The sequence below is a fragment of the Lacerta agilis genome, chromosome 11, assembly GCF_009819535.1.
Source record: "Lacerta agilis isolate rLacAgi1 chromosome 11, rLacAgi1.pri, whole genome shotgun sequence".
Classification (NCBI taxonomy): domain Eukaryota; kingdom Metazoa; phylum Chordata; class Lepidosauria; order Squamata; family Lacertidae; genus Lacerta; species Lacerta agilis.
The window spans coordinates 43,240,603-43,264,437 of NC_046322.1; the positions used below are offsets into that span (position 1 = coordinate 43,240,603).

The 23,835-nt window shown below is 41.9% G+C and overlaps 1 protein-coding gene across 2 annotated transcripts in view; it reads left to right on the plus strand.

Moving 5' to 3' along the window:
- The first annotated feature begins 881 nt into the window (after positions 1-881).
- The window catches only part of COMMD10 (COMM domain containing 10), a 52,713-nt gene continuing 29,759 nt past the window's right edge, over positions 882-23,835 (plus strand). The window contains exons 1-5 of one of the 2 annotated variants that reach the window (XM_033163946.1): positions 882-948; positions 2,214-2,304; positions 3,362-3,472; positions 4,607-4,762; positions 13,868-13,978. In XM_033163946.1, the coding sequence (XP_033019837.1) occupies positions 914-948; positions 2,214-2,304; positions 3,362-3,472; positions 4,607-4,762; positions 13,868-13,978 (504 nt within the window). In that variant the 5' untranslated portion in view covers positions 882-913. The remainder of the gene's footprint in view (positions 949-2,213; positions 2,305-3,361; positions 3,473-4,606; positions 4,763-13,867; positions 13,979-23,835) is intronic. The other variant, XM_033163947.1, reaches the window with a different exon arrangement.

The following is a 23,835-nucleotide window of genomic DNA, read 5'->3' on the forward strand; positions in this document are numbered from 1 at the left end:
TTACATGAGTAGAATGTGTCCTTTTATTTAAAATGCACCTCTGGGTTATTTGTGGGGCATAGGAATTCGTTCATTTTTTCCTTCAAAATATAGTCTGGACCCCCACAAGGTCTGAGGGACAGTGGAACGGCCCACGGCTGAAAAAGGTTGCTGACCCCTGTTGTAAGAAGGTGCAAAACTGACTGAAGGTGCAAAAAGGTGAATAAACCGTATTTCTTAAAGCTACGGCAGACACTGCCGTGTCTGAATTCTCCAAAGGAACACAGATCCTAGGAACCTTCTTTTCTCTTGCAGAGTGTAAGAGTGGCGCCCAACCACCACCTATGTGTTTTACTCAGTGCTTTTTTTCTGGGGGGGATGCAGGGGTACGCATACCCATAAACATTTTGTGAATCTAAGTTTGGCCACATTGAGGGGCAATATTTCAATATGAGTAGTAAAATGAGAGCACCCCTAGACATTTTTTTAATATAAAAAAAACACTTGTACCTACTGAGAAGATCCATTAGAAAAGGAATTGTACCAAAAGGAATTATTGTGAAAATAAGAAATATTTAAGGCGGGGAGGGGGGGGCGCCACATTTTATCCCCGCTCAGGGCACCCTGTCCCCAAAATCCGCCCCTGCTGTGTATTATTATTCCTAAATAGTGACCTATTGGCGTTAAGTGATCTGGCATATGCGAGCTAAGGACTGCGCCGCCTGGCGGACAGAGAGGAAAGGCACCGCTATCCGCACCGCTTTGCGAAAGCATCTCCGACGCTAAGCCTCAGTCCTGTGGGGGGCGGGGTTGAAGTCGAAAGGCGGAGCTAGTTCGAGGCAGCCTGAGCCGGGATTGGCTCTCGGCTTTAGCTGCCTGGCTATTGGCTTGGCGGGGGGCGGGGGCGGGGGCAGTATGATCGACAGTGACCAAGATGGCGGCGCCCACTGTTATTCCGGATACCGTCAGGTAGGATCTGCTCTGCTGCCTCCTCCCTTGTGGGTCTGCCAAAGGCGCTGTCAGCCCCGTTTCTCCCTTTAAATATGATACGGGCAGGCGGGGGGTGGCGCCTTGGAACGGTTTCCAATGCCAAGGCTTATTATACCAAAGTTGTAAAAACAAAGTGGTGTCTGGGCATGTGCAGGTTTCTTTCCCCGCACCAACGTTACCTACTTAGTGTGGGTCTGAGGCTGGGTCTCCGCAGCTTCAGGCTTGCCGGCATTCCTGTGTCTGAACAGTTCCATGGCAACCGGGGTTGCTATTGTGCAAACGTTTATTGGGGAGCAAACTCTCCTGAACTCAGCGGGTCTTGGTTTCCGAGACGTGCATAACATTGTGCTGCAAAGAAAACCTATTGCTGATTCCCCGCCGCCCCCCGGGCTTAGCATAGAAGTGCAGTGGTGGGAAAAGCAACAACAAGAGCAACTTTTGCTGCTGAATTGCCTGGGATGTGTGTAGTGTAGAGCAACGAACCAAAGAAAAAAGCAATCGCCGTAATGAGCTCAGCGACACACACTTTTTAGGCAGGACAGAGGATGGTATGCTGGTTGAAAAGCAGGAACTATACAGCCCAAAACCAGATGTAAAATTCTGCTTGAGTATAACCCCCCCCCTCCAGTCCTTTGTTCGCAGTTCCAGCATGTTTTATTTTCAGCTTTCCAGGTTTCTAGAAGCTGAAGTACGATCCTAGAGCATAGAATAAAGTGGTAATTCCTTCTTCTTTTTTCTATAATTTTTATTAAATTTTCTGTTTTACATTTTAGAATATTCATTTAAACAATCTCAAAATTTCACTGACTTCCCTTCTTCTCTTCCCATGGTTCACTTTGCATAACATAAATCCCTGCATATTTTATATGAACTTATTAAACCATTCAGTATTCCATTATTACATCTATCAAAACTTATTTGCACTGTTAAATTTATCTTCATGCTTCCCAGGTTTTCAGATGTACACAATTCCCCCTCCCATATATTCAATAAACATATTAAATAAAGTGGTAATTCCTGATCAGGAGACTGTTTATTTTATTTTCTTCTGCGACTGTGTCTCTGGTGGGAGATTTTCCCACAACAGCTGTGTGTTCAGGAACTTTGCCTGGAAAAGTAGGCAGCCCTTTTCATTGTTGTTTAAACCTCTTCCTGGCATTAGAAAAGAGCAGAGAAAAAGTTATTGTGCCCACAAAGTCCCTGTCTTTAACTGACTTTTGCCATCCTCTCTTCCTCTTTTCTAGTGTTCAAAAGGCTGTGTCCCTCATCAATGGTATAGACACAGGAAGGTTTTCTCGGTTGCTCTCGCGCATCCTTCAGAAGCTTCACCTAAAGGTTTGTATACGGAGAGAGAAAATGACTGCACAACGCACAGCGAAATCTCTTAAGCTGGTAGTATCTATGGGCTACAATTGAGTATAGGTTCCAGAAAAGTACAATACAGTTGCTTGTCCCAAGTGTCTCTGCCAATGGGAGCTTTCCCTCTGAGAGTGCTGTAAGGGCAATATTTTCTTCTGGGAGGAACACCTGGGAAAAAACCACTCAGTAGATGTTTCACAGGCTTTTTAGATTTTTGGGTACACTGATGGGGTTAAAAAAATGCTGGTGTGGTCTGCTGTGCTCTCCTTCAGGCATTCCTTCAGGCAATTTTATTTTGTGAACCACCCTGAGACATGCGGGTATAGGAAGGTATATAAATTTAATTAATACTACTACTACTAATTGGGATGCTGGTGGCACTGTGGATTAAACCACAGAGCCTCAGCCTTGCTGATCAGAAGGTCGGCGGTTAGAATCCCCGCAACAGGGTGAGCTCCCATTGCTCGGTCCCAACTCCTGCCAACCTCGCAGTTCGAAAGCACATCAAAGTGCAAGTAGATAAATAGGTACCGCTCCGGCGGGAAGGTAAATGGCGTTTCTGTTCACTGCTCTGGTTCACCAGAAGCGGCTTTGTCACGCTGGCCTGGAAGCTGTATGCCGGCTGCCTCGGCCAGTATCACGAGATGAGTGCCACAACCCCAGAGTTGGACACGACTGGACCTAATGGTCAGGGATCCCTTTACCTTTACCTCTACCTTTACTACTAATTATTATTATTCCACTCTCACGGGAAATGGCTGAAAGCTAGTTCAATGACAGCCAGAGGATGAGGTTGGATGGGATGGGAGAGGGAGCTATATAAGGGATGGCAACTCCTGTTTGAAGCTCGAGTGATTTTGCCTGTCAGTATAAATAATACTAAGCTAGGTGAACCAGTGGGCTGACTCAGTGTAAAGCAGCTTTTGCTAATATGATCGACATTTATGTTTTTTGTGAAAAGGCATGAGACCTATCAGTCTAGTGAATAAAATAGTATCTTAATTTTTGGTAAATGGAAATCTTTTTATTTCAGACTGAGAGTACTTTCACAGAAGAGGAGGAAGAAAAGCTTCAAGCCGCTTTTTCAGTGGAGAAGCAAGATCTTCATCTTGTCCTTGAAACCATTGCATTCATTTTGGAACAGGTATCTTCTATTATAGTTCTGTACTTTCAGTAAATTGATGCAAAGTATAAGGGCTAATCCTCCTCCTTTAAGGTACTGCATCAGCCACAAGTTTTTTGTTACTTGACTTCTTATTTCCTTTATTTGGGTAGCAGTATTTAACTTAGGCCCGTAGTAAATAACTGAAAGGATTCAAGTTGTATAGCAAAATTATGTCGTGAGTCCCCATTTCATTAAAAACACTTGGGATTGCTGCTTCGTCCTTTAAGATGCCTGTCCCTGCATGCTTTTTAGTGAGTAAGGTGCATTGATCAGGATGGAACCTACCTTCCAAGAAAATATGCATAGGATTTTGATCTAAATTGGGATGATCTGGGGTTGTAATGCAGAACCCTGTGTGTGTGTGCGCACACACACATGCACGCGCGCACACACACACACATGACATACACGTAGTATTCCCTGTTTCTTGCAGTGGTATATATAATGGTGTGGTGTAGTGCATGGGACTGAAGAACATATACCCATATGTTCACAAGGATGGGTGCATAGGAAGAAATAATAGAGCTGCAATTTGTTCCTCTTAAGCAGGCTTCCTCAACCTCGGCCCTCCAGATGTTTTAAGACTACAATTCCCAGCATCCCTGACCACTGGTCCTGCTAGCTAGGGATCGTGGGAGTTGAAGACCAAAAACACCTGGAGGGCCGAGGTTGAGGAAGCCTGCTCTTAGGCATGTAAATAGGTTTACAAGTAATGAAACATCCTGATCCTAAACATTGACTTAAGTAGGATTTTATCCTGGTACTGTATATCATGTGTCAATTGTAGAAGGCCTTTCCAGACAGTTGGTTTGCCCTGCAACAAATGTGCAGCTAATCATTTCATGGGTTTTCACAACTTTAAAGTATCCTTTCTGTTGCAGAAATATTTTGTTGTTAGAAACATTCTGTTCTTCCTTCAGCCAGTGCCCTCATTGCTGTTGTAAATTGTGTGCTAACTTTTTTTGGTACATTTTGGACATACCTGCCTTGAATTAAATAATGAACTGTGAGTGTCAAATATTTACCATCACTTGGGTTGTTTAGCATGTTGTCTAGCGTATCAGCAAGGGAAGTGTGTGTATAGCATTATTTTTTTAATTATTTTTTTTGCAGGCTGTGTATCACAACTTGAAGCCAACTGTTCTGCAACAGCAGTTGGAGCATTCCAAAGTGGATCACGACAAAGCAGAAGTGTTTGCCATCACATGGGCTGCTGCAGGTCCAGAGACAGTGGAAAAGTTCAGACAGAGGACTTTGTCACCTCAGAAGGTAACAGTTACAGAAACATATAGAAAATACCTTTCCATTGGGACAAAAGGTACACAGTAAAGGGTGAACGTGATGCATATGAGCTAAGACCTAGGTGTGTGCCAAAATTGAAATAAATACTTTAATAGTGAAAACGCATATTTTATTGCTAGCCAAGCAATGTAAACATTCTAGTGTGTGTACATACATATGCATGAGTCAGCTTTGGGAGTTTGACACATTATGTTCAAAAAACAGCAACAAACCTTGCTTTGAACCCATCAACTCCTTGCAGAGAATCCATTAATTTACGTGACTGGCTTGTCGGTTGAATAAGATACTTGGCTGGTGTAAGGGAGTACAGCATTAAATGATTCAAATAAGGCAATGAAACCATTTATTTAAGAATAACATTATGCATATTATTATCGGTAGATGTGGTTACTGGTTGGATTGTGAAATGTACTTGAGCAGTGTGCCCAAATTTCCTTAAGGCAACACGTACATGTAGCAAGATCAGAGCATTTGTTTGTTTGTTTGTTTGTTTGTTTATTGAAGTTGCAATACATTAATAAATACATTCAGAGCATTTGTTTCTGTTGTATCACCACGAATCTTATTCTCTGCTGTGCCTCATCTTATTTTAATTGGTCACCACTGTACTGATTGTTTACAGTTTTCATTCATGTACAATTAAAAAAAACCCATACATATGAGATGGATGCATAAGGGAGACGGGAGGAAATTAGAATGTACTGAGTATTAAAACCTGGGACTATTAAAAAAAACACCACCTCTGTTACTATTAAGAGCATAATTAAGGTGACAAATGAGTTTGGAAAGGTTTAAGCAAAAACTACTCTAATGGTGCTCTATCAAGAGAGTTGTGTTTACTTCTGTGCCTCATGTGGGATAGATTGCTTCTTTAAATGCTCTTACATACCCCATTAGGTAAGAAGGCAGGAAGGGGAACATTGTATTATGAACTTGTATTATTGATCCCATGGAGTAGCTGCCTGAGCCCAGTAGATGGTTGAAAGGCTACACACTTTTAGAGAGGCAGAAGGTCAGAGCCAGATGAAAAGGCAGGAGAATGTTAGCTCGTCCTTCACTCTGACCCATTTGTTTTGGGATTTTTTTTTTTTTTGTATTGGGTGCTATTTTAACAAGAGCTACCCTCGCATTGTCTGGGAGAAGTACCAATATGCAGCAGGCTCCATCAGCTGTTTCTGCTCTTAGGACTCATGTCAGCTGTTCTTGCATGGAGATGCCATATGTGTGAACTGAGTTGAATCAGTGTGATAGACATATACATACACTAACATGATTTGTGACAACTTGAAAGGAAGGGCTCAGATTATAGTAGAGTCGTTAATGAAATCCACAAGCCAAATCTTCTCGTTTCCCCCTGGTAATTTTTTTAGACGAGGCATCTCCCCCTCCCCCCGCCCGCCACTCAGCTTTCTAAAACAGTACAGTGGTGCCCCGCTAGACGAAAATAATTCGTTCTGCGAAAATTTTCGTCTAGCGGGTTTTTCGTCTTGCGGAGCGGCAATGACAGCCGCGCTCCGCAAAACGAAAAAAAAAAAAAGACGAAAATTTTTCGTCTTGCGAGGCAGCCCCATAGACTTTTTCGTCTTGCGGGGCAGCCTTCCGCTAGACGAATGCCTTCGTCTAGCGAGTTTTTCGTCTTGCGAGGCATTCGTCTAGCGGGGTACCACTGTAGAAGGGAGCTGTCACCAAAGTTTAGGGGGCTGAGTGCCCTGTAGTCTACCTATGTTTGAGAATCGTGGAAAAAGTGTTGCCTTTGTCACTCAGAAGTTGCAGTAGTTGCTCATATGCAGTAATCTCTCCCCAGGACGTGGTGAATGTCGCCTGGCTGCAAGATGGCCTTTGCCATGCTAGGCTCCCCAGGTATTTGCATAGGAAATGCTCGTGAGTGTAAAGCAGCCCTTAGTTTGCTTCATGTTGCATAAGTCAGGACAGGAGGGGCTGCAAAGGGAGCTTGGGGTTGCTGGTGCTAGAAGAAAGCTGAATGGTGTAGGTTTGAATGCAACAAACCTAGGACTGTAAAGGACGCAAGTTCAGTAAAAGGCAAGTAGGAGTCAAGGAAAGGAGGTGGGAAGGAGAATATGGGAAAGGGGCTTGAAGAGGCAGTGTTTGGAGCCCCATCAAAGGCTTCATACATGGACTAGGGGCAAAAGGTTGTGCGAAAAGGGATCTTTTGGGACAAGGAGGGTGCCATCCCTTTGCTTTTTGATTTGTATTTCCAAGATTGGTACAGTCCCTCAATAACTTAAATTGGGTCGGCAAAGTTTTTGTGGTTCATGGTCCTGCAGACACAGCGGTGGGCCGGAGTGCGCGCGCATGCATGCGCAGACGCTGTTTCTAGCGCTCCTTCTGGTGCAGAGGAGGCTCTGCTCTGCGCCGGTTAAGCACAGGAACCAACCCAGCGGGCGGTGGGGGTCCATGGGCCAGTTAAACAACCCCCATGGGCCGCTTGTGGCCCATGAGCCTTAGGTTGCCGACCCCTGACTTAAATGAAGAAGAACTTTTGCTCATTTGTATGGATAGAACATTCTCATTGCCTTCATTTTGTGGGTGGGTGGGGAAGGTGCAAGCAGTTATTGTCTTCAAATAGCTTCTTGTACAGGTATTTAACATAGATTAAAATCTTTGTCTGCCTGTAGCTGTTTGGAAGCAACGTGTTAGAAGCTGCCTTGAAATTAACTGGAATAAATTCAAAGCATGAGTGTTCACATTAACAGCTTGGTTAGGGCTACTGCTAATGCCAGAAGGAGCAAAACTATTAGAAGTAGATCCAGATACATGGCAAGATCTAATATAAAAATAAATGTTTAGTTTTATTTTTCTTTTGTGCTCAAGGGATGACATAATGAGGGACTGGTGTGGTCTGACTGATAGTTGATTATAACAGAGATCAATACGAGATTTATTACCATGCCATAACTTTGTGGTTGCTCTTTTTTCATTGTGCTTATACTATTGCTGTGTTAGCAATCTTTTCTTTTTTTAAAAAAGAAGAAAAATTCATCAGAAGATGATTCTATGGCTTTAACTTTTTATATATATTTTTTACGCTGGCAAGATTCTACTGCTAACCCGCTGAAAGTTGTCACACTAAACAAAAATCCACAAAAGTTAAGTGAATGAAACCAGCCCATATTATGCTTTATAACAGTGGTTCCCAATTAGCTAAGTACTGCAGACCTCTGTTTTTCAAAAGCCAAGCCATGGACCCCCTACTTTTGAAAATGTTGATATCTCTATGGTAGTTTTTGTTAGGGGAATGGAACCATGGACCCGCTGGGTGGCTTACATGAACCTTCTGGTGTTCAAGGACCACCAATTGGGAAGCACTGCTTTATAGGCTCAAGATTTGCTCACAGTTCTTTTCTTGACATGATGATGTGTTGGATCCTAAGGCTGCAGTCCTCTCCCCTTCTCCATGCCCATCATTGCAAGTAGCCAGGCACTAAGAAACATTATACATTCCTAGGAATGGAGTACCGCGTGGCGCATTGGCTGCACTATAGCCACCAAATGTGATGTGATTGGTTTAAGCAGCTGTAACAGTTTGAGTTTGGGCTCCATGTCCGGGAGAAGCTTGCTACTGCTCAGATGAGATGCTTCAAGATTGGTGTTTTTATGCATATGTAGCAACCGGCTCTTGCAGTATCCCACTTCCCAGAGATGCTTTTGACGTAGAGAATGCCAGTCCATTCCTAGTGGAAGGACAAAAAAATAATTGCTGAGTTTTATTTAAATATGGGCTAGTAGTTTTAATGGGTGTTTGAAAAATAGGACATACAAAAAAGAATGGGAAAAATGAATAATCTACCTAAGAGAACACTGTAAGAAAATCAAAACATTAGCTGGACTTGTAAGAACCACTTGTAAAGTAGCGGGTTTTAAACTTACGCTTACGAGAAGTATGGAGAATATATTGATATGCAGATGGGTAAAAAAATTGTTATTAGGATAGGACCCATGTAAGGGATGGGGGGAAGTCACGAGATTCAGAGAATCTCATGGCTTGATTATATAACAATTTTTGTTATCACTTTGTAATTATAAAAACTAATAAAAATATTTCAAAAACAAAGAAAAGAAAAAGAAAAATAGGACATACAGTACTGTAGTGAGAAAGGTCCAGTAGAAGACTCTCTTTTGGAAGAAGCCCTTTTTGCTGAAAATGAGAAACATTTGCTGAAGAGCAGGTGGTCCTTAGCTTCCCATATTTTTTCTGGCAGTGTCCTCCTTTCAGGAGTTTAGAGCCACTGTCTGTTTAAAGATCCTCCTGCGCTAATGTTTAATTATGCTTATCTTCCTCTTTTTAGCTTGATTCCTAAAATGATGTTGGGCTTTGTCACCTTTGTCATTACTACAGAGGCTGTTTTAACACTGTTATAAATCACATTAAGTTCATTTTTAAATGCATCATCTAACCTGTCTGCAGTCTCTTTCTCACTCCCCAGTCTCTTCACCTGTTCCCGCCTCTCAGGAGTATGAATCCTTCACGCGCAGATTCCTCAGCTTAAAATTGGAGCACAAATAAGAAGTTTATGCAAGTGTGACTTTTTGGTGCTGGAAACAAGCATTGCTGCCAATAGCAGCTTCCATCCAAGGTCAAATAGCACCTAGAGGAAGGGATTCTCATCAGGATCCTGAGCATAGCTGTCAACTTTCCCTTTTTTTGAGGGAAATTCCCTTATTCCAACGCCGTTTCCCATTGCAAAAAAGGGAAAGTTGACAGCTATGGCCGTTTCCCAATGCAAAAAAAGGAAGGTTGACAGCTCTGAGAGGGTGGAATTAACCCTAACCCCCCTCCACTATGGCTGCTATTTAAGAAGAAACAAATGCAGGTTTTTTAGTTTGAGCCACTTCTGTACTCTTGTCAGGTTTTTGTGGGGATGGGATTAGGATAATAATAATAATAATAATAATAATAATAATAATAATAATAAATTATTTATACATACATACATACATACCCCGTCCATCTGGCTGGGTTTCCCCAACCACTCGGGGCGGCTTCCAACAAAAGATTAAAAATACATTAAAACATCAGTCATTAAAAACTGTATGTATGTAAAGGGTTGTATGTAAACTGGATTGAAATTTATATATCAAAAAGAGGACTGTGTAGGCCAAGAATGTGACTATAAAGAGTGTCTGTGTGGGATATCCCCATGCAAAACATGGGTGCCCATAATTAGTATTTAGGGTTCCCAGTTCACAAAAAATGCTTGCTGAACTGGAAGTAGCTTTCTAGTGTTCAGGGAAAGCGCTAACAGTTGTATTCTTTACGGCAACCCTGTAAAATAGGTTGATGTTACTATCCCTCATAGTGTAGTTGGGGTAATGAAGGCAGAGCGAGATTCAAAGCAGAGTCTGATTCGCAGTTCATTCTTTTAGCTGCTGCGCTGCACTGTTGGTTGAGGTTATCTGCGGAAGTGGTGGGCTGTTCTTCCTAAATAAAACAAAATATTGTGCGAACTGCAGTAATGAAAATGGTTCAGGGCACAGGGTGTTGGAGGAAGGAAAGTGTCTCTCTCTCTGTGTGTGTGTGTGTGTGCATTCTCATCTTTCTAGTCAATTGTTTTTATGACTTTGTACAAGTTTGCTTAAAACTGTTTTTCATCCATCATATAAGTTAGTAGGGCCCCAGATTAAGCAACATTAATTTAGATACTGTGAGGTTATGCAGTGCCCTCATAAAAGAGTGCTGTTGCTTAATGAAGGGTTACTCACCGCATATGTATATAGTTTTAATTTTATCAATGTTTAATTGCTTTTTAATTATTGTTTTTGTTTTGAGCAGTTCTTGACTTTATCTGTAAGCAGCCTTGAGTCCTGGCAGGGAATAATAATAATAATAATAATAATAATAATAATAATAATAATAATAATGGTACTTGCAGATAGCAGTCTGCTGGCCAGTTTCTACTGGGCTGCATAGTCTCTGCCGGTGTTGGGATTCCTCCAAAGAGAACTATGTAAAATTTGGTCTGATCTTGCAAATACTTTGCTCTTAAGAGTGTATGCTTGGAATACATTGGCTGTTAAAGAGATTGTGTGTGTGTGTGTGTGTGTGTGTGTGTGGGCACGCATTGGTTTTTTTTGTTTTGTAAATTTGAAACACATTGGAGGACCATGGGGAGTCTTTAAAGTGGGGAGGGACATAGATCACTCAAGAATGAAGTCAGCCCTCTCCCATTCTAATGTAATACTGAAGGTTATCCACTGTCTGATAAGTTATTGCTTCTGGGAAATGATTTTGAACTTTGTAATTCTACATATTAGGTGTGATAATTTTGCACGCACACACATTCAAAAAATAAAACCCCAGCCTTAAAACTTGTGTTTGGTAAGAGACCTACTGTATGTAACAATATATTGTTGCATAACATCTTTGCCAAATCAAATCTCTGTAAAATAATTTTGCTTACTTGGAAGGTTCCTTAATTCTCCGCATGTGTTAAGTAACCCACTTCTCTGTGCCTATATGCCTTGTCCCATTTTATTGCGATCATATATCATGTACTCTTAGCAGTCAGAATTGGATGGACTCTATTATATTCAATCTTCCTTTCAATAAAATAAATAGGTAAGCCATTCTGAAGCCCCAGGCAGCATATGGTACATTAATCAAAGATTTTGAAAGCATAGCTATACTTCTAGAAATGTGGTGGGAAAACTCCACTTGAATTGCACTGGAAAATTAGACCATCCAATCTATGAAAAGGTTACTTCAAATGCCAACAGTGCCCTTCAGCTCTCTATATTGGACAAACAGGCCAAACCCTACGCCAAAGGATAAATGGACATAAATCTGATATCAGGAATCACAAGACAGAGAAACCAGTAGGAGAACACTTCAATCTCCCAGGACATTCTATAAAAGATCTCAAAGTAGCTGTCTTAATACAAAGAAATTTCAGAAATAGACTGGAAAGAGAAGTGGCTGAATTGCAACTCATCACCAAACTTAAAACCATGGAGAAACCTGGTTTGAACAAAGACATTGGATTCTTATCTCATTATACATAACAAAGCCATCTTTAGCCATCTCACCCCTTCCCTGCAAGACTAATTGCAGCCGTTTAGAGTCGTCAACAGGTTTTCCACACTTATCAGCCTATCACCCATTCCCACCACCCTTCTGAGTAATACCCCTCCCCACTCCCCCACTATATTTAAGGATCTGGTGACTTCTGTTTCAGTGTATCTGAAGAAGTGTGCATGCACACGAAAGCTCATACCAGGAACAAACTCAGTTGGTCTCTAAGGTGCTACTAGAAAGAATTTTCGATTTTGTTTTGACTATGGCAGACCAACACGGCTACCCACCTGTAACTGGATCTATATAAATGTGATATATGAATGAAAACATTTATAAATAGCTTGGCTTTCAAGTATTTACATAAAAATAGAAGTGTGGGACAGTATGGTTATGAGGACCCAGTTGCCTTTTAGACAATGACCCTGGATCCTCTGGGGCCAAACAGATTCTGAGAGATTAACTCATTTAGGAAAATACCGTTTGCAGCTATCCAAATGATAGCATGAGTACCAGTGTTACCACTTGTTCACATAATCAAAAATGTCTACGGGATGGTTAATATTGTAATGGGAATCCAGAATTCTCTACGCACATACTCTGGCCTACTGTTTCTGTTTTATTCATAGTCACCCAGAGAATAAAAATCTCCCTTTTGAACTTTATAGCACTAGATGGAAACAATAAATATGTCCTAGCAAATAATACCAGTTTTCACTCCCTCTTAAATAGATCTATAATCTATATTATCATGTATATCTCTATATCTCTCTATATAAATCCTGGAAGTTTTTGTTTCCTGTAAACGTAGCAATGGTGTCTGTCTTGTGATACTTGCTTACAGAAATGTTTGGAAATAGAACCATGGAAAAATCCTTGGGTTTAAAAACCGGTGCATCATATAAAAGTTTGCAACTTTGCCTTCAGGCTTGCATTTAGATCTGCTCAAGGAAACGACTTTTGAATCTCATGCTCTTAGCCCTCCAAACCAAAAAATGGCTGACAAGTCAGGGATCTATAAATATGTTTACGTTGCTAGAATAAAGGTTAAGGTAAAGGACCCCTGGACAGTTAAGTCCAGTCAAAGGTGACTATGGGGGTGCCGGCGTTTGTCCACAGACAGCTTTCCGGGTCATGACTAAACTGATTCTGGCGCAACAGGACACTGTGACGAGTGCCAGAGCGCACGGAAACGCCGTTTACCTTCCCACCACAGCGGTACCTATTTATCTACTTGCGCTGGCGTGCTTTCGAACTGCTAGCTTGGCAGAAGCTGAGACAGAGCATCGGGAGCTCACCCCGTCATGCGGATTTGAACAGCCGACCTTCTGATCGGCAAGCCCAAGAGTCTCAGTGCTTTAGACCACAGCGCCACCAGTGTGCACCTCATTGCTAGAAGCTAGTAGCTTTGACTGAATTCACATAGGGAGCAGTTTGGCTGATTTGAGAAGGCCTTGTTTTCACATAGTAACCTTTAGCACAGGCACTTTTTATCTTTGCAGCTCTCACAGTTAATACCTTTGAGAACTAGGAACTAGCAAACATCATTTGTGGTTTGTGGTATTGATCACAATTGCATACTTCATATAATTGCAGTGAAAACGAGCCAGGCTTTAGGTTAAGGAAGAACTGAGTAAAGTTTCTAGAAGTGTGTTTCTTGCAGTCTGTAGGCTGTAAGCTTTTGCTTAGGGCAGGGGTAGGCAACCTAAGGCCCGTGGGCCAGATGCGGCCCCATCACCTTCTCAATCCGGCCTGCAGACGGTCCGGGAATCAGTGTGGTTTTACATGAGTACAATGTGTGCTTTTATTTAAAATGCATCTCTGGGTTATTTGTGGGGCATAGGAATTCTTTCATTATTATTATTTTTCTAAATATAGTCCGGCCCACCACATGGTCTGAGGGACGGTGGACTGGCCCATGGCTGAAAAACATTCCTGACCCCTGGCGTAGGGAGTGATAGCATCAGCCTTGAAAGCTAAAACATTGGTTTACCTGGGTGGTTGCGGCACATCTTATTTTAATTTGCATTTGTGTTTCCTAGCTTGAGTCTGTTGGATGGCAGCTTAACCTTCAGATGGCTCAATCAACCCAAGCAAAACAAAAGTCTCCTCAAGCTGTTTTAGAACTTGGAATGAGCAATGAAGATTCAAAGGTAAGAAGCCTCATCTCATAGCCACTGCTGCAATGCTTCTGGTGATGATTCATCTGTCTCCAGTTTTCAGATATCAAATATAGGTAACAAATTTAAATAGGCCTTGTTGTTAGAGCTGCTGAGGTATCATTGCCCTGCTAAATGATCTGGGTTTCATGATCTTATATGTGTGCCATGCAGGGAAACTCTTCTCTTGTTTTTGTAGTGAATTACTGTAGCAGGACCTAGACAGCATCTTAAAAAGCAGAGACATCACCTTGCTGACAAAGGTCCATATAGTTAAAGCTATGGTTTTCCCAGTAGTGATATATGGAAGTGAGAACTGGACCATAAAGAAGGCTGATTGCCGATGAATTGATGCTTTTGAATTATGGTGCTGGAGGAGACTCTTGAGAGTCCCATGGACTGCAAAAAGATCAAACCTATCCATTCTGAAGGAAATCAGCCCTGAGTGCTCATTGGAAGGACAGATCCTGAAGCCACCTCATGAGAAGAGAAGACTCCCTGGAAAAGACCCTGATGTTGGGAAAGATGGAGGGCACAAGGAGAAGGGGACGACAGAGGATGAGATGGTTGGACAGTGTTCTCAAAGCTACCAACATGAGTCTGACCAAACTGCGGGAGGCAGTGGAAGACAGGAGTGCCTGGCATGCTCTGGCCCATGGGGTCACGAAGTGTTGGACATGACTGAACGACTAAACAACAACAAATGTATCAGGGGTTTCTTTGGATCATTAAGCTGGAAGATGCTTCAAAACCATTACGCATAATATTTATTTACATTGCCGTTTTCAGATCACCAGTAAATCTAAAGAGTATACCCTTAACCATCCAACGCAACCATTGCAGCAGTTCAAGGGGTCAAGAAGAAAGAGAAAGTTTACACTCCCCCCCCACCCCCAACAAATGCCATCAGCCACAGCAACTAAGGCAGTTTCAGTGCCCTGAATTGGCCTGAAGTTCAAAAAGGATCCAGATATTAAATGTTCTCCAAGCATGCGTGAAACTGGACAACCCCCCCCCCAGCACCTTTCCCCAAAAGGGGATATTTTCCACTGAACAAAAGTGGGCACTTTTGAGTCCAGGAAAATCCTCTTCTGGAGGGGATGCATCACTGCCTCCAAGGTTAAGTACAAATAAATAAAATAAATACTACAATATCTTCACCATAATACAAAGATTACACAATCCTAAAGAGCACTCAGCACATTTGAGATAATAGTCGATACCCATTACAATGAACTTCAATTTAGAAATATAAACCGTACCAATCTGTGCAGCTGAATTTGTGTTTGGGGAATGAGAACCGCTTATTACTGTTGTTCCCGTCTCCTTTTCTGTCCTTTCTGACCCGTTCCCAAAATAGTCGACCATCATTACCCACATATGCAGGTCTTCAGTAAAATGAACGGCATATTGGGTGTCCTCAGCACCGTGCTGATGCTGAACTCTAGAGCTCAGCACAGTCCCGTCTCTTGACCTTATGGGATGCCACAGGATAAATCCTAGGAAAAATGCCTGTTGCCACCCTCTGTGATCTCCCTGATAGAAGTGGGGAGATTTCCTCCAGAATAGCCTCTCTAGCAACAGTTTCCCTCCACCATTATGAGTGTTCACAGCAAAAAGTGGAACACAGCTTTTTGGAATGCAGCCTGTGGCTTCGCAAAGCTCTCTTGTAGCCTATTGAAGTGGATGCTGGAACAACTTGCTCCTTGCAGAGGCATGATATGTAACATTTTGTGCTCAAGCCCATCATTTTAAAAGGATCCCGTGAGTTCCCTTCCCAGAGAAATGGGACCTGGTAATCCTCATCACTTTTCCTATATGGATTATAAACAGGATTCTAGATTAATAGTGCCCCAACTTGCAGATTTACCTCCAGTTAAGTAGATAATGCCTGTTGTCTTTGTCCATGGTGTTTTCCTGGCAGGGATACTGGAGTGGCTTGCCAGTTCCTTCCCCAGGTGGATCACATTTAGTCTAAACTCTACGCTATGACCTGTCCATCTTGGGTGGCCCTGCATGGCATAGCTCATAGCTTCCCTGAGTTATCCAAGCCCCTCCGCCACGACAAGGCAGTGATCCATGGTCCTGGCGTGCTCTGGCCCATGGGGTCAGGAAGAGTCGGACACGACTGAACGACTGAACAACAACAAGAACAAGTGGATAATCTCTTGCTGTATAAATTTTTCACTTGACTTAGGAATTGCTTTTAAAATGAAGTGTTTTTTTTATTATTGTTCTGGAAAGTTTCCTTGCCCTTCCCCTCAGCCAGTAGGTGTCATGCTGACTCAAATGTGCTTAGAAAGGAGTGAGGCAGCATGTTGTCCTGCACCCTTTCCCAAGGCACAGTGAGAGGTCCCTCTCTTCCAGTCCTTTGTGCTGAACTCTTAAGAAGACGTGTGGTAAGCAGTGAAGCATCTTTCTGCTTTCTGAGCCTCTGGAAGACATAGTGCCATGGCAACAACATACACCCTGTTCCTCTTGCCTTTTTTGAGGCGAATGTGCAGTCTTGACCTTGTAGTCATATGGACTCTGAGGGATGGTCTGTGGGATCTTGGGCAAGCGCCCCTCCCCTCCTTGGGAGAAGGGTAGGATCTCTGGCAACCATGAACTTTGGCTGGCTACGTGGTATATATAATACACTTTTTCTTTTGGGGGCAATTTTTCAGTCCTCTGTATGTTTGCAAACATTAATTACTTTAAGCGTACATTGCATCTTGAATCTTAATAAAAAAACCAACTGAAATAAACTTGAACTATGAAGAGCCTTTTGTGAAAGCATGTCCCCTCATTAAATGAATGCTCTGAATTATTTATTTTGAGGAATGTATAAAATATTGCTTTCAAGTGTGATAAAACATTTGTGTCTTCATTCTTCTAATCCTCCTCAGCTTCCTCTTACTCTTTTAAAGCTATGCTGTCATATTTTTATTTATTTTGCTGAGGAAAGCAACGACTTCAAAATCTTGATTTTAGTAACAGTAGTTGGTGGTTAGCTATTTATTGGCCTGAAATGTGTGCTGCATTGGCTCACTAGAGGGCAGTAGAGCTCTTCCAAGTATGTGTGTTTCTTTGACACATTGAATGCGTTTCTCTCTCCCTCAAATAACATTGTTGAATTAGTTGTGAAGTTAGTTGTGGTGGGAAACAGTGCTTACCTTTCAAATCTACATACAGTACAACAATATGGTTCTGTTATACCTGCCCGCTCATTTTAATGCTTTTTAAATCAATGCAATGATTTTTTTCATCAGAGGAAACCTTATTGCCCCCTTTTAAGGAATCCCATTGGACTACATACCTAAGGAATTTCTTATTAGCTTGGACTCCTCAAAAGAAGCCACAGAGGTATATTATCATTTTTTGCTTATTGTTCCAGTATGGGAACCACAGAAGAAAGGTTGCAGTGTGAAACTTTGTGTGCTTTTTTTGGCTGCAGATGTTTCCAGTGCAGAAGAGACAAGTCACTCTTCAATATAAAAAGGAGGTTGTCTCTTTGGCAACAGAAATCTTGTGAAGCAAATAGCAAAGCCAACCTCTGTTATGCCCATGTAGGCCTAATTTGGATCATGGCAGCAGTACTGAGTTCTGAGAGCTGATGTGTGCAATCACTTATTCCCTATGTTTTGTTAGCTTTTAAATGCAGGGTATTGGATACTGTTTTTTTAAAATTATTATTTCATTAAATAATATATAAACTGCCCGGCACTCGAAAAGACTGTGGCGATGTACAAAAAAATAAAAATAAAATAAAATACAAGATACAGAGATACAAAAGAGGAATATATTAAATCCATTTGTAAAACCCATCATTCTTTTAATCCCATCATGTGATCAGATACCATCTAGACATAATTTTAAAAGAAATTTCCAATAAATGACTATTCAGAGATAATTTAATATTCCATTTCCTTACAGGTTCCTACAACTTAAGGCATATTCCATCAATGGGAGGAGAATGAAGTGTGTAACTTGATAAGGTGCAGCTCATTTTGTCGAAGTGCTGGATAGTCGTCATTCATTATCATTCATCTCCCAGTGCTGCCTGTCTCCTTCCTTCTTCCCCCTTCTCTCTGCCCCTTCTCTTTCTCACTTCAAAGTGGGCTTGATCCCTGCAATCAGTTTCCCACCAGCTTGCCAAGTGAGTCGGTGCTATTAGCTTCCCTGTCTTCACTGGTGGCCACTGCTGATGTGGAGCGCAGACATGGGAACTTGCCCCACGATCACCTTACTTGTACAGTTAGTTCCGCTTCATGCTATGGCCAGGAGACTGGCAAATTTCCACAGTGATGCTGATTTCCTATGGTGCAAATGACTTTCTTCTTGAAGTCTGCCCTGTACTGGAATGGTTAGGAGCGGAAACAGTTTTCTTGTCAGTGCATGCTCAGTTGCTACTGTGTGATCTGTCTGCTTGCTGGGAAAAAATAAGCACAGAGTTTTAAGACGTATTCCTTGCTGGAAAATAGAAAAAAGCAACACTTACGAAGTGGGTATAAGGAAATGAATGGATTAAACTGCGAGGACTCACCGCTTACGGTTAATGCTCTAGTGTTAAGAGATTAGTGTTGTTATGTCAGAGCTCTTTGACTCTTGGGGAATATTTTGCACTATAGATTACAGTGTTCTAACAGTAAGGGAAAGGAGGCTGTCCAAAACTTAGCAGTGACTGAACTGATGATGAGAGATTTTGGTAAATTCAGATCTAATCACTTCTGGTAGATTATATTTATCATAAAATAAAATTTCCATTTTGCTTTGAGTTTATATTTAATCCGTCTTCTCGGGATGCTGCCATGAAATCGCCTTGACAACAAAGGATAATTTATTTTACAAAAAAAAATTGGATCAGGTTCTGTTTGCAGTGCACTATTTGTGGGAAGAGTTTCAAATTGGAAACACTTGGGCATTGGCATGTGAAGTTTCAGGATGAGAAACATTGTGTTTGCAAAATGTATCATTCTGGCTCTTCTTCCCATTTTTTTAAAGCTTCTCCCTTCATTCCCCCTTACTGTTTCTCTTGTGCCGCAAATTTTCCCTTTCAGTGCAATTTGATACATGTTTGCTTGGAAGAAAGCCCTACTATGTTAAATGGAACATACTTCTGTGAAAGTGTGCCTAGGATTGCAGTCTTAATTTTTTTTCCGTAGTGATTGTGTTTATTACCTCAATTGCCACTATTTCAACTGAACATATATTTCGAAAGTTCTTTTTAAGCTTTCAAACTATGGATGGATGCATAGTGTGGATCAATTGACTATTATGCTGGAAGTCTGCAAAGAGATATTGATAGATTGATTATTAAATTTGCTTACCGTCCTTCTTCCATAGATCTTGGGGCGGTTCACAACATAAAAACACAAAACATATAATAAAAAACATGAACGATAAACCCCCTCCCGCCCCTTAATGGCTATTAAAATATTGTGTAACCTCCAGGTTATGGAATATTTGGGTTATGGCTGCGGCAAACCTGGAAGTTTCACCACTTGCGCATGTGCAGAATTGCTTTATTGCACCGTGCACAAAAGCGCTACCTCTAATTATGTTTTTTTCGGGGTGCGCATGGCACTCCGAGATGAATTAAATCCGTAACCAGAGTTACCACTGTAGTTCATTGTATCCTGCATGTAAATAAAAGAGCTATGCTGACACAGCGCGTTGTAAGTGGACTCCTAAATGCTGTCATTTCAGCATTTTTGCCACATAAAGTTGCAATTGTAGGCCTGCTTCCCTGGTAGTGAGTCCTGTTTATCTTTCCTTCTGGCTTCCTTCAGAGTAGACATGTACAGAATTGTGCTGTAAAAGGCTTTAGATGTCCTGCTCCCCCCCAAAAGAGAAATGTGTGAAATAAAGGCTGTGGAAAACCCTGGAAGTAAGCCTTTCTCTCCTAAACCTGGTGAAACGAATGCTGCTTCCCCCCGCTCTTTCTCAACAACTTCCATGTGCTTTGGATTTATTCGTACCATGCTGCAACATCAGTTTGACAAAAATGAATAATGGCTACGTTAGACCTTTGTTAATTCCAGTGACAGCAAATTCTCCAGATTTGAGCCCTTCAGATTTTCTACATTTTGAAGAGCAAAAAATTAGATCTGTATCCATTGAATAATTGTACTCTTCGGTTCATCCTACTTAAATTTTCATCTCTTGTGAAAATATGAAGAGTAACTGTGGATAATAATAATAATAATAATAATAATAATAATTTTTTATATACCCTGCCCATCTGGTGGGGTTTCCCCAGCCACTCTGGGCGGCTTCCAACAAAGTCTCAAAAATACAATAGAACATCAGACATTAAAAACTTCCCTAAACAGGGCTGCCTTCAGATGTCTTCTAAAAGTCAGATAGTTGTTTATTTCCTTGGCATCTGATGGGAGGGCGTTCCACGGGGGGGGGGGGGGGCGCCATCACCGAGAAGGCCCTCTGCCTGGACAGAACCCAACATTGCGTGACTTTAACTCTTGCAATGAGACTTTACCACCCTGTTCTCTGGCAGCTCCCACAGACACCCCTAGTGCCCCCCAGCAAATTTTCAGGGTGCGCAAATAGTTGCAGAGAAGAAGAGGAGGTGCTGTTGTGTGATCCCTATATCACTATGTGAATATCTTCTAGAGGGAAAGCTGTCTCTCTGTTGAAGCAAAATGTGTGATGAATCTTGTGGCACCCTGAAAACTAATACTTGTGTTTGTCTTTAAGGCGCCTCAAGACTCTTTTTGATCATGTGAATATCTGTTACATTCTTAAAAATAAAAAAGTTAGTAGTAGCTGTAGTCTGTATCGGTCATGTTGCCTCCTAAAACATGTATCTAGTGAAACCTGCCAGAAGATGAAATCCACCACGCTGTGCAATTTGATGCATTTCAGTGGTAAAGGTAAAGGTAAAGAGACCCCTGACCACCAGGTCCAGTCGTGTCCGACTCTGGGGTTGCGGCACTCATCTCACTCAGACAGCTTCCGGGTCATGTGGCCAGCATGACAAAGCTGCTTCTGGCGAACCAGAGCAGCGCACGGAAACGCCGTTGACCTTCCCGCTGGAGCGGTCCCTATTTATCTACTTGCACTTTGACGTGCTTTCGAACTGCTAGGTGGGCAGGAGCTGGGACCGAGCAACGGGAGCTCACCCCGTGGCAGGGATTCGAACCGCCGACCTTAGGATCAGCAAGCCCTAGACTCTGTGGTTTAACCCACAGCGCCACCTGGGTCCCCTGCATTTCAGTGGACTCCCGCACAAATTCTTTCCTTTGAATAGTGCGATTGTGCAAAACAAACTGATTAAAGGAATTTACAGAATCTTTTTGACAATCTTTACACAAAATCAAATGATACTGAAATGTAAAATACAAACTTGCTGTAGATTTATTTTACGATTTCTTTCTCTTATGGACTCTTATCTAGCCCTGCTTTATAGCAGGCGGATAAAAATCAAAGCATAAACATGCCACTGAGATTTATAAACTAAAATTACTGTTCTTTTCAAACTGAAAACTTTTTCCAGTCTGTTCTAATCAAATGCTATATTGGCCCTTTCAAGTCTGTCCACAGGGTTCTGTCTTGCTAACTTTGCTTGCTAACTTTGCAATATCTGTCGACAGCCTTTAAACCAGTAGTGCACACCAGGAAGTCTAATTTTATCCGTATCCTATATCTGTGCTCTCTGCCCCTTCTCTGCTGGAAATTTGCTTTTTCTTTCTTTTCAAGGAGGGCAGACAACGCATATCCTCATACATCTTGGAATTTCAGAAAATGCATGGGTACCTACAAGGTGGGAAGATGTGGTTATTGCAGGCAGCAGCATTGACAGTGTTAGGCTTTAGGTTATTCTTGGCAATTTCTGAATCTTCAGTTCGTTTCTTATAAAATGCAGAATTCTTAAAGTGGTGTGTGTGCGTGTGTGTGTGTGTGTGTGTGCGCGCGCACACACACACAAACACACACTTTGCATGTAGAAATGGCTGCTTTGGTACAATCTTCAAATCTTATTGCAGCCCCCAAACTGCTTTGGTCTTCCTCTGCCCTTCCCCTGAGATACCAGTGATGCTGTGTAGTGATTTTGCAGGGAGTGTAACTTTTTAGAACAGCTGGGAATATGAGGGAAAGCAGACTATAAATAGAAGCGGGAAGTAGCAATGGGCTTTCCCCTTAAGCCTAGGTGCTTGTTGCTCAGTTCTGCTTTCATGGTTACTTCTGTACTGTTAAAATAAAGTGTTGGTGACTTATTCTTGCCTTGCATATTGGCTATTTCACATTGGTGATTAGGATTCCTCTTCTGCCATTGAACCTTATTTCAACTTTTTTTTTTTTTTTTTTTTTTTTAGCCAATTAGGTTTTCAAGATTGGATCTGGACTTTTGTAAACTCTGTTTGCAGATAATGATAAGTGATCCCTGAAGCAAGGAAACATGCGTTGCTTGTTCACTGCTTGGGAAAGCACCCTTCCTTATACAGTCATACCCCGGGTTGCGCATGCTCCGTGTTGCATACGTTTGGGTTAAGAACACCCGCAACCCGGAAGCGTTTCTGGAGCATGCGCGATCCGCAGAACACTTCTGTGCACTTCGCGCATGCGCAGAAGTGCTCAAATCGTGCTACTTCCGGGTTTTCAGGTTTTTTGTGCGTTTGGGATACGCACGCCCGCGTTACGCACGGCGACCCGGAACAGATCGCGTGCGTGACCCGGGGTTCCACTGTATAGATAGATGATAAATATGAGGCTACACTCATATTTTAAACAGCATTTTTGTGCCAAATGTGAATGTGGTAGCTAATCAGTACAAATTCAGCCAGCTTTGAACTGAAACCTGTGGGGGGGGGGAATCTACATGGTTTCTTTGAAGGATCTAAAGGGACTTTGTAGCTTCAGATATGTGGCAGATGAGACTAGAGACCATCTGATTGAGAAAGCATCTAATGCCTTGTATGTGAGCACTTACTCCTAGAGACAGATCCTACACTGGACAGAGCTATAATTCCTGCACCCGAAATTGAGGTTGCACTGACAGAAGCCAAAATAATGAGCTCCAATAAAGCGGGTGTGGTGCAGGGAAGTTCCAGTATAAAGCAGCTGGAGAGTTATAAAGCGAGCTGGTTGAAAACGGTTACTTCAGCAAAGTCATTGTTTTTAAGTGTTGCAGTTCCTTGCAAGTTATACTGGATATCCTGCTAAGCTGGTTCAATGTACTAATTGTGAAAAAGAGAGGACATTTTGCTGAAGTATATCATCGTAGTCAGTCTTACTAGAAATCACATATAGTTACAGTCCGGTGTTAATATTTTGAGTGTGGACAGGGTTAGTCATACACCTTGCATTTATTTATTTATTTATTTATTTATTAAAAGTGTGCTGTTAATATTTTTTTGCTACAGCTGCAAGGTTACCAAAGGATATGGAATGAATGCTGAATATTGGCTCCGGAATTTCTATATTACCTGAATTGGTTTCTTTGCATTACTGGTAATTTATGTCATTGAGCACACCAATCGTAATTTTGGCTTAGTATCTGAAGAATCAGATTCCCCAGTGTGATTGTTTACCTGTAAAAAGTGACCTTTTGCTCCTCTCGGGCACCTAAAAGAGTTCTGTATTGTTCTTCATGGCACTCCTATTCTTGGCAGATGTATATTTGATGCATTGGATGTATAGTTGCTGCTGCTGCAGTACAAACACAGTTTCAGCTGCATCAGAGGACCAGTGTGAGGGGAAGCTTGTCTTCTGTTCTTAAAATTAAACTGAACTGTATGTGATGCCTGCATATCAGAAGCTACGTTGTTTACTGTTTGAAATTAGAGATGCTGTGTTAGAAGGGATTAAAAACTTGATACAAAAGGGTGTTATTGAGGAGGCTGGTTAATCTG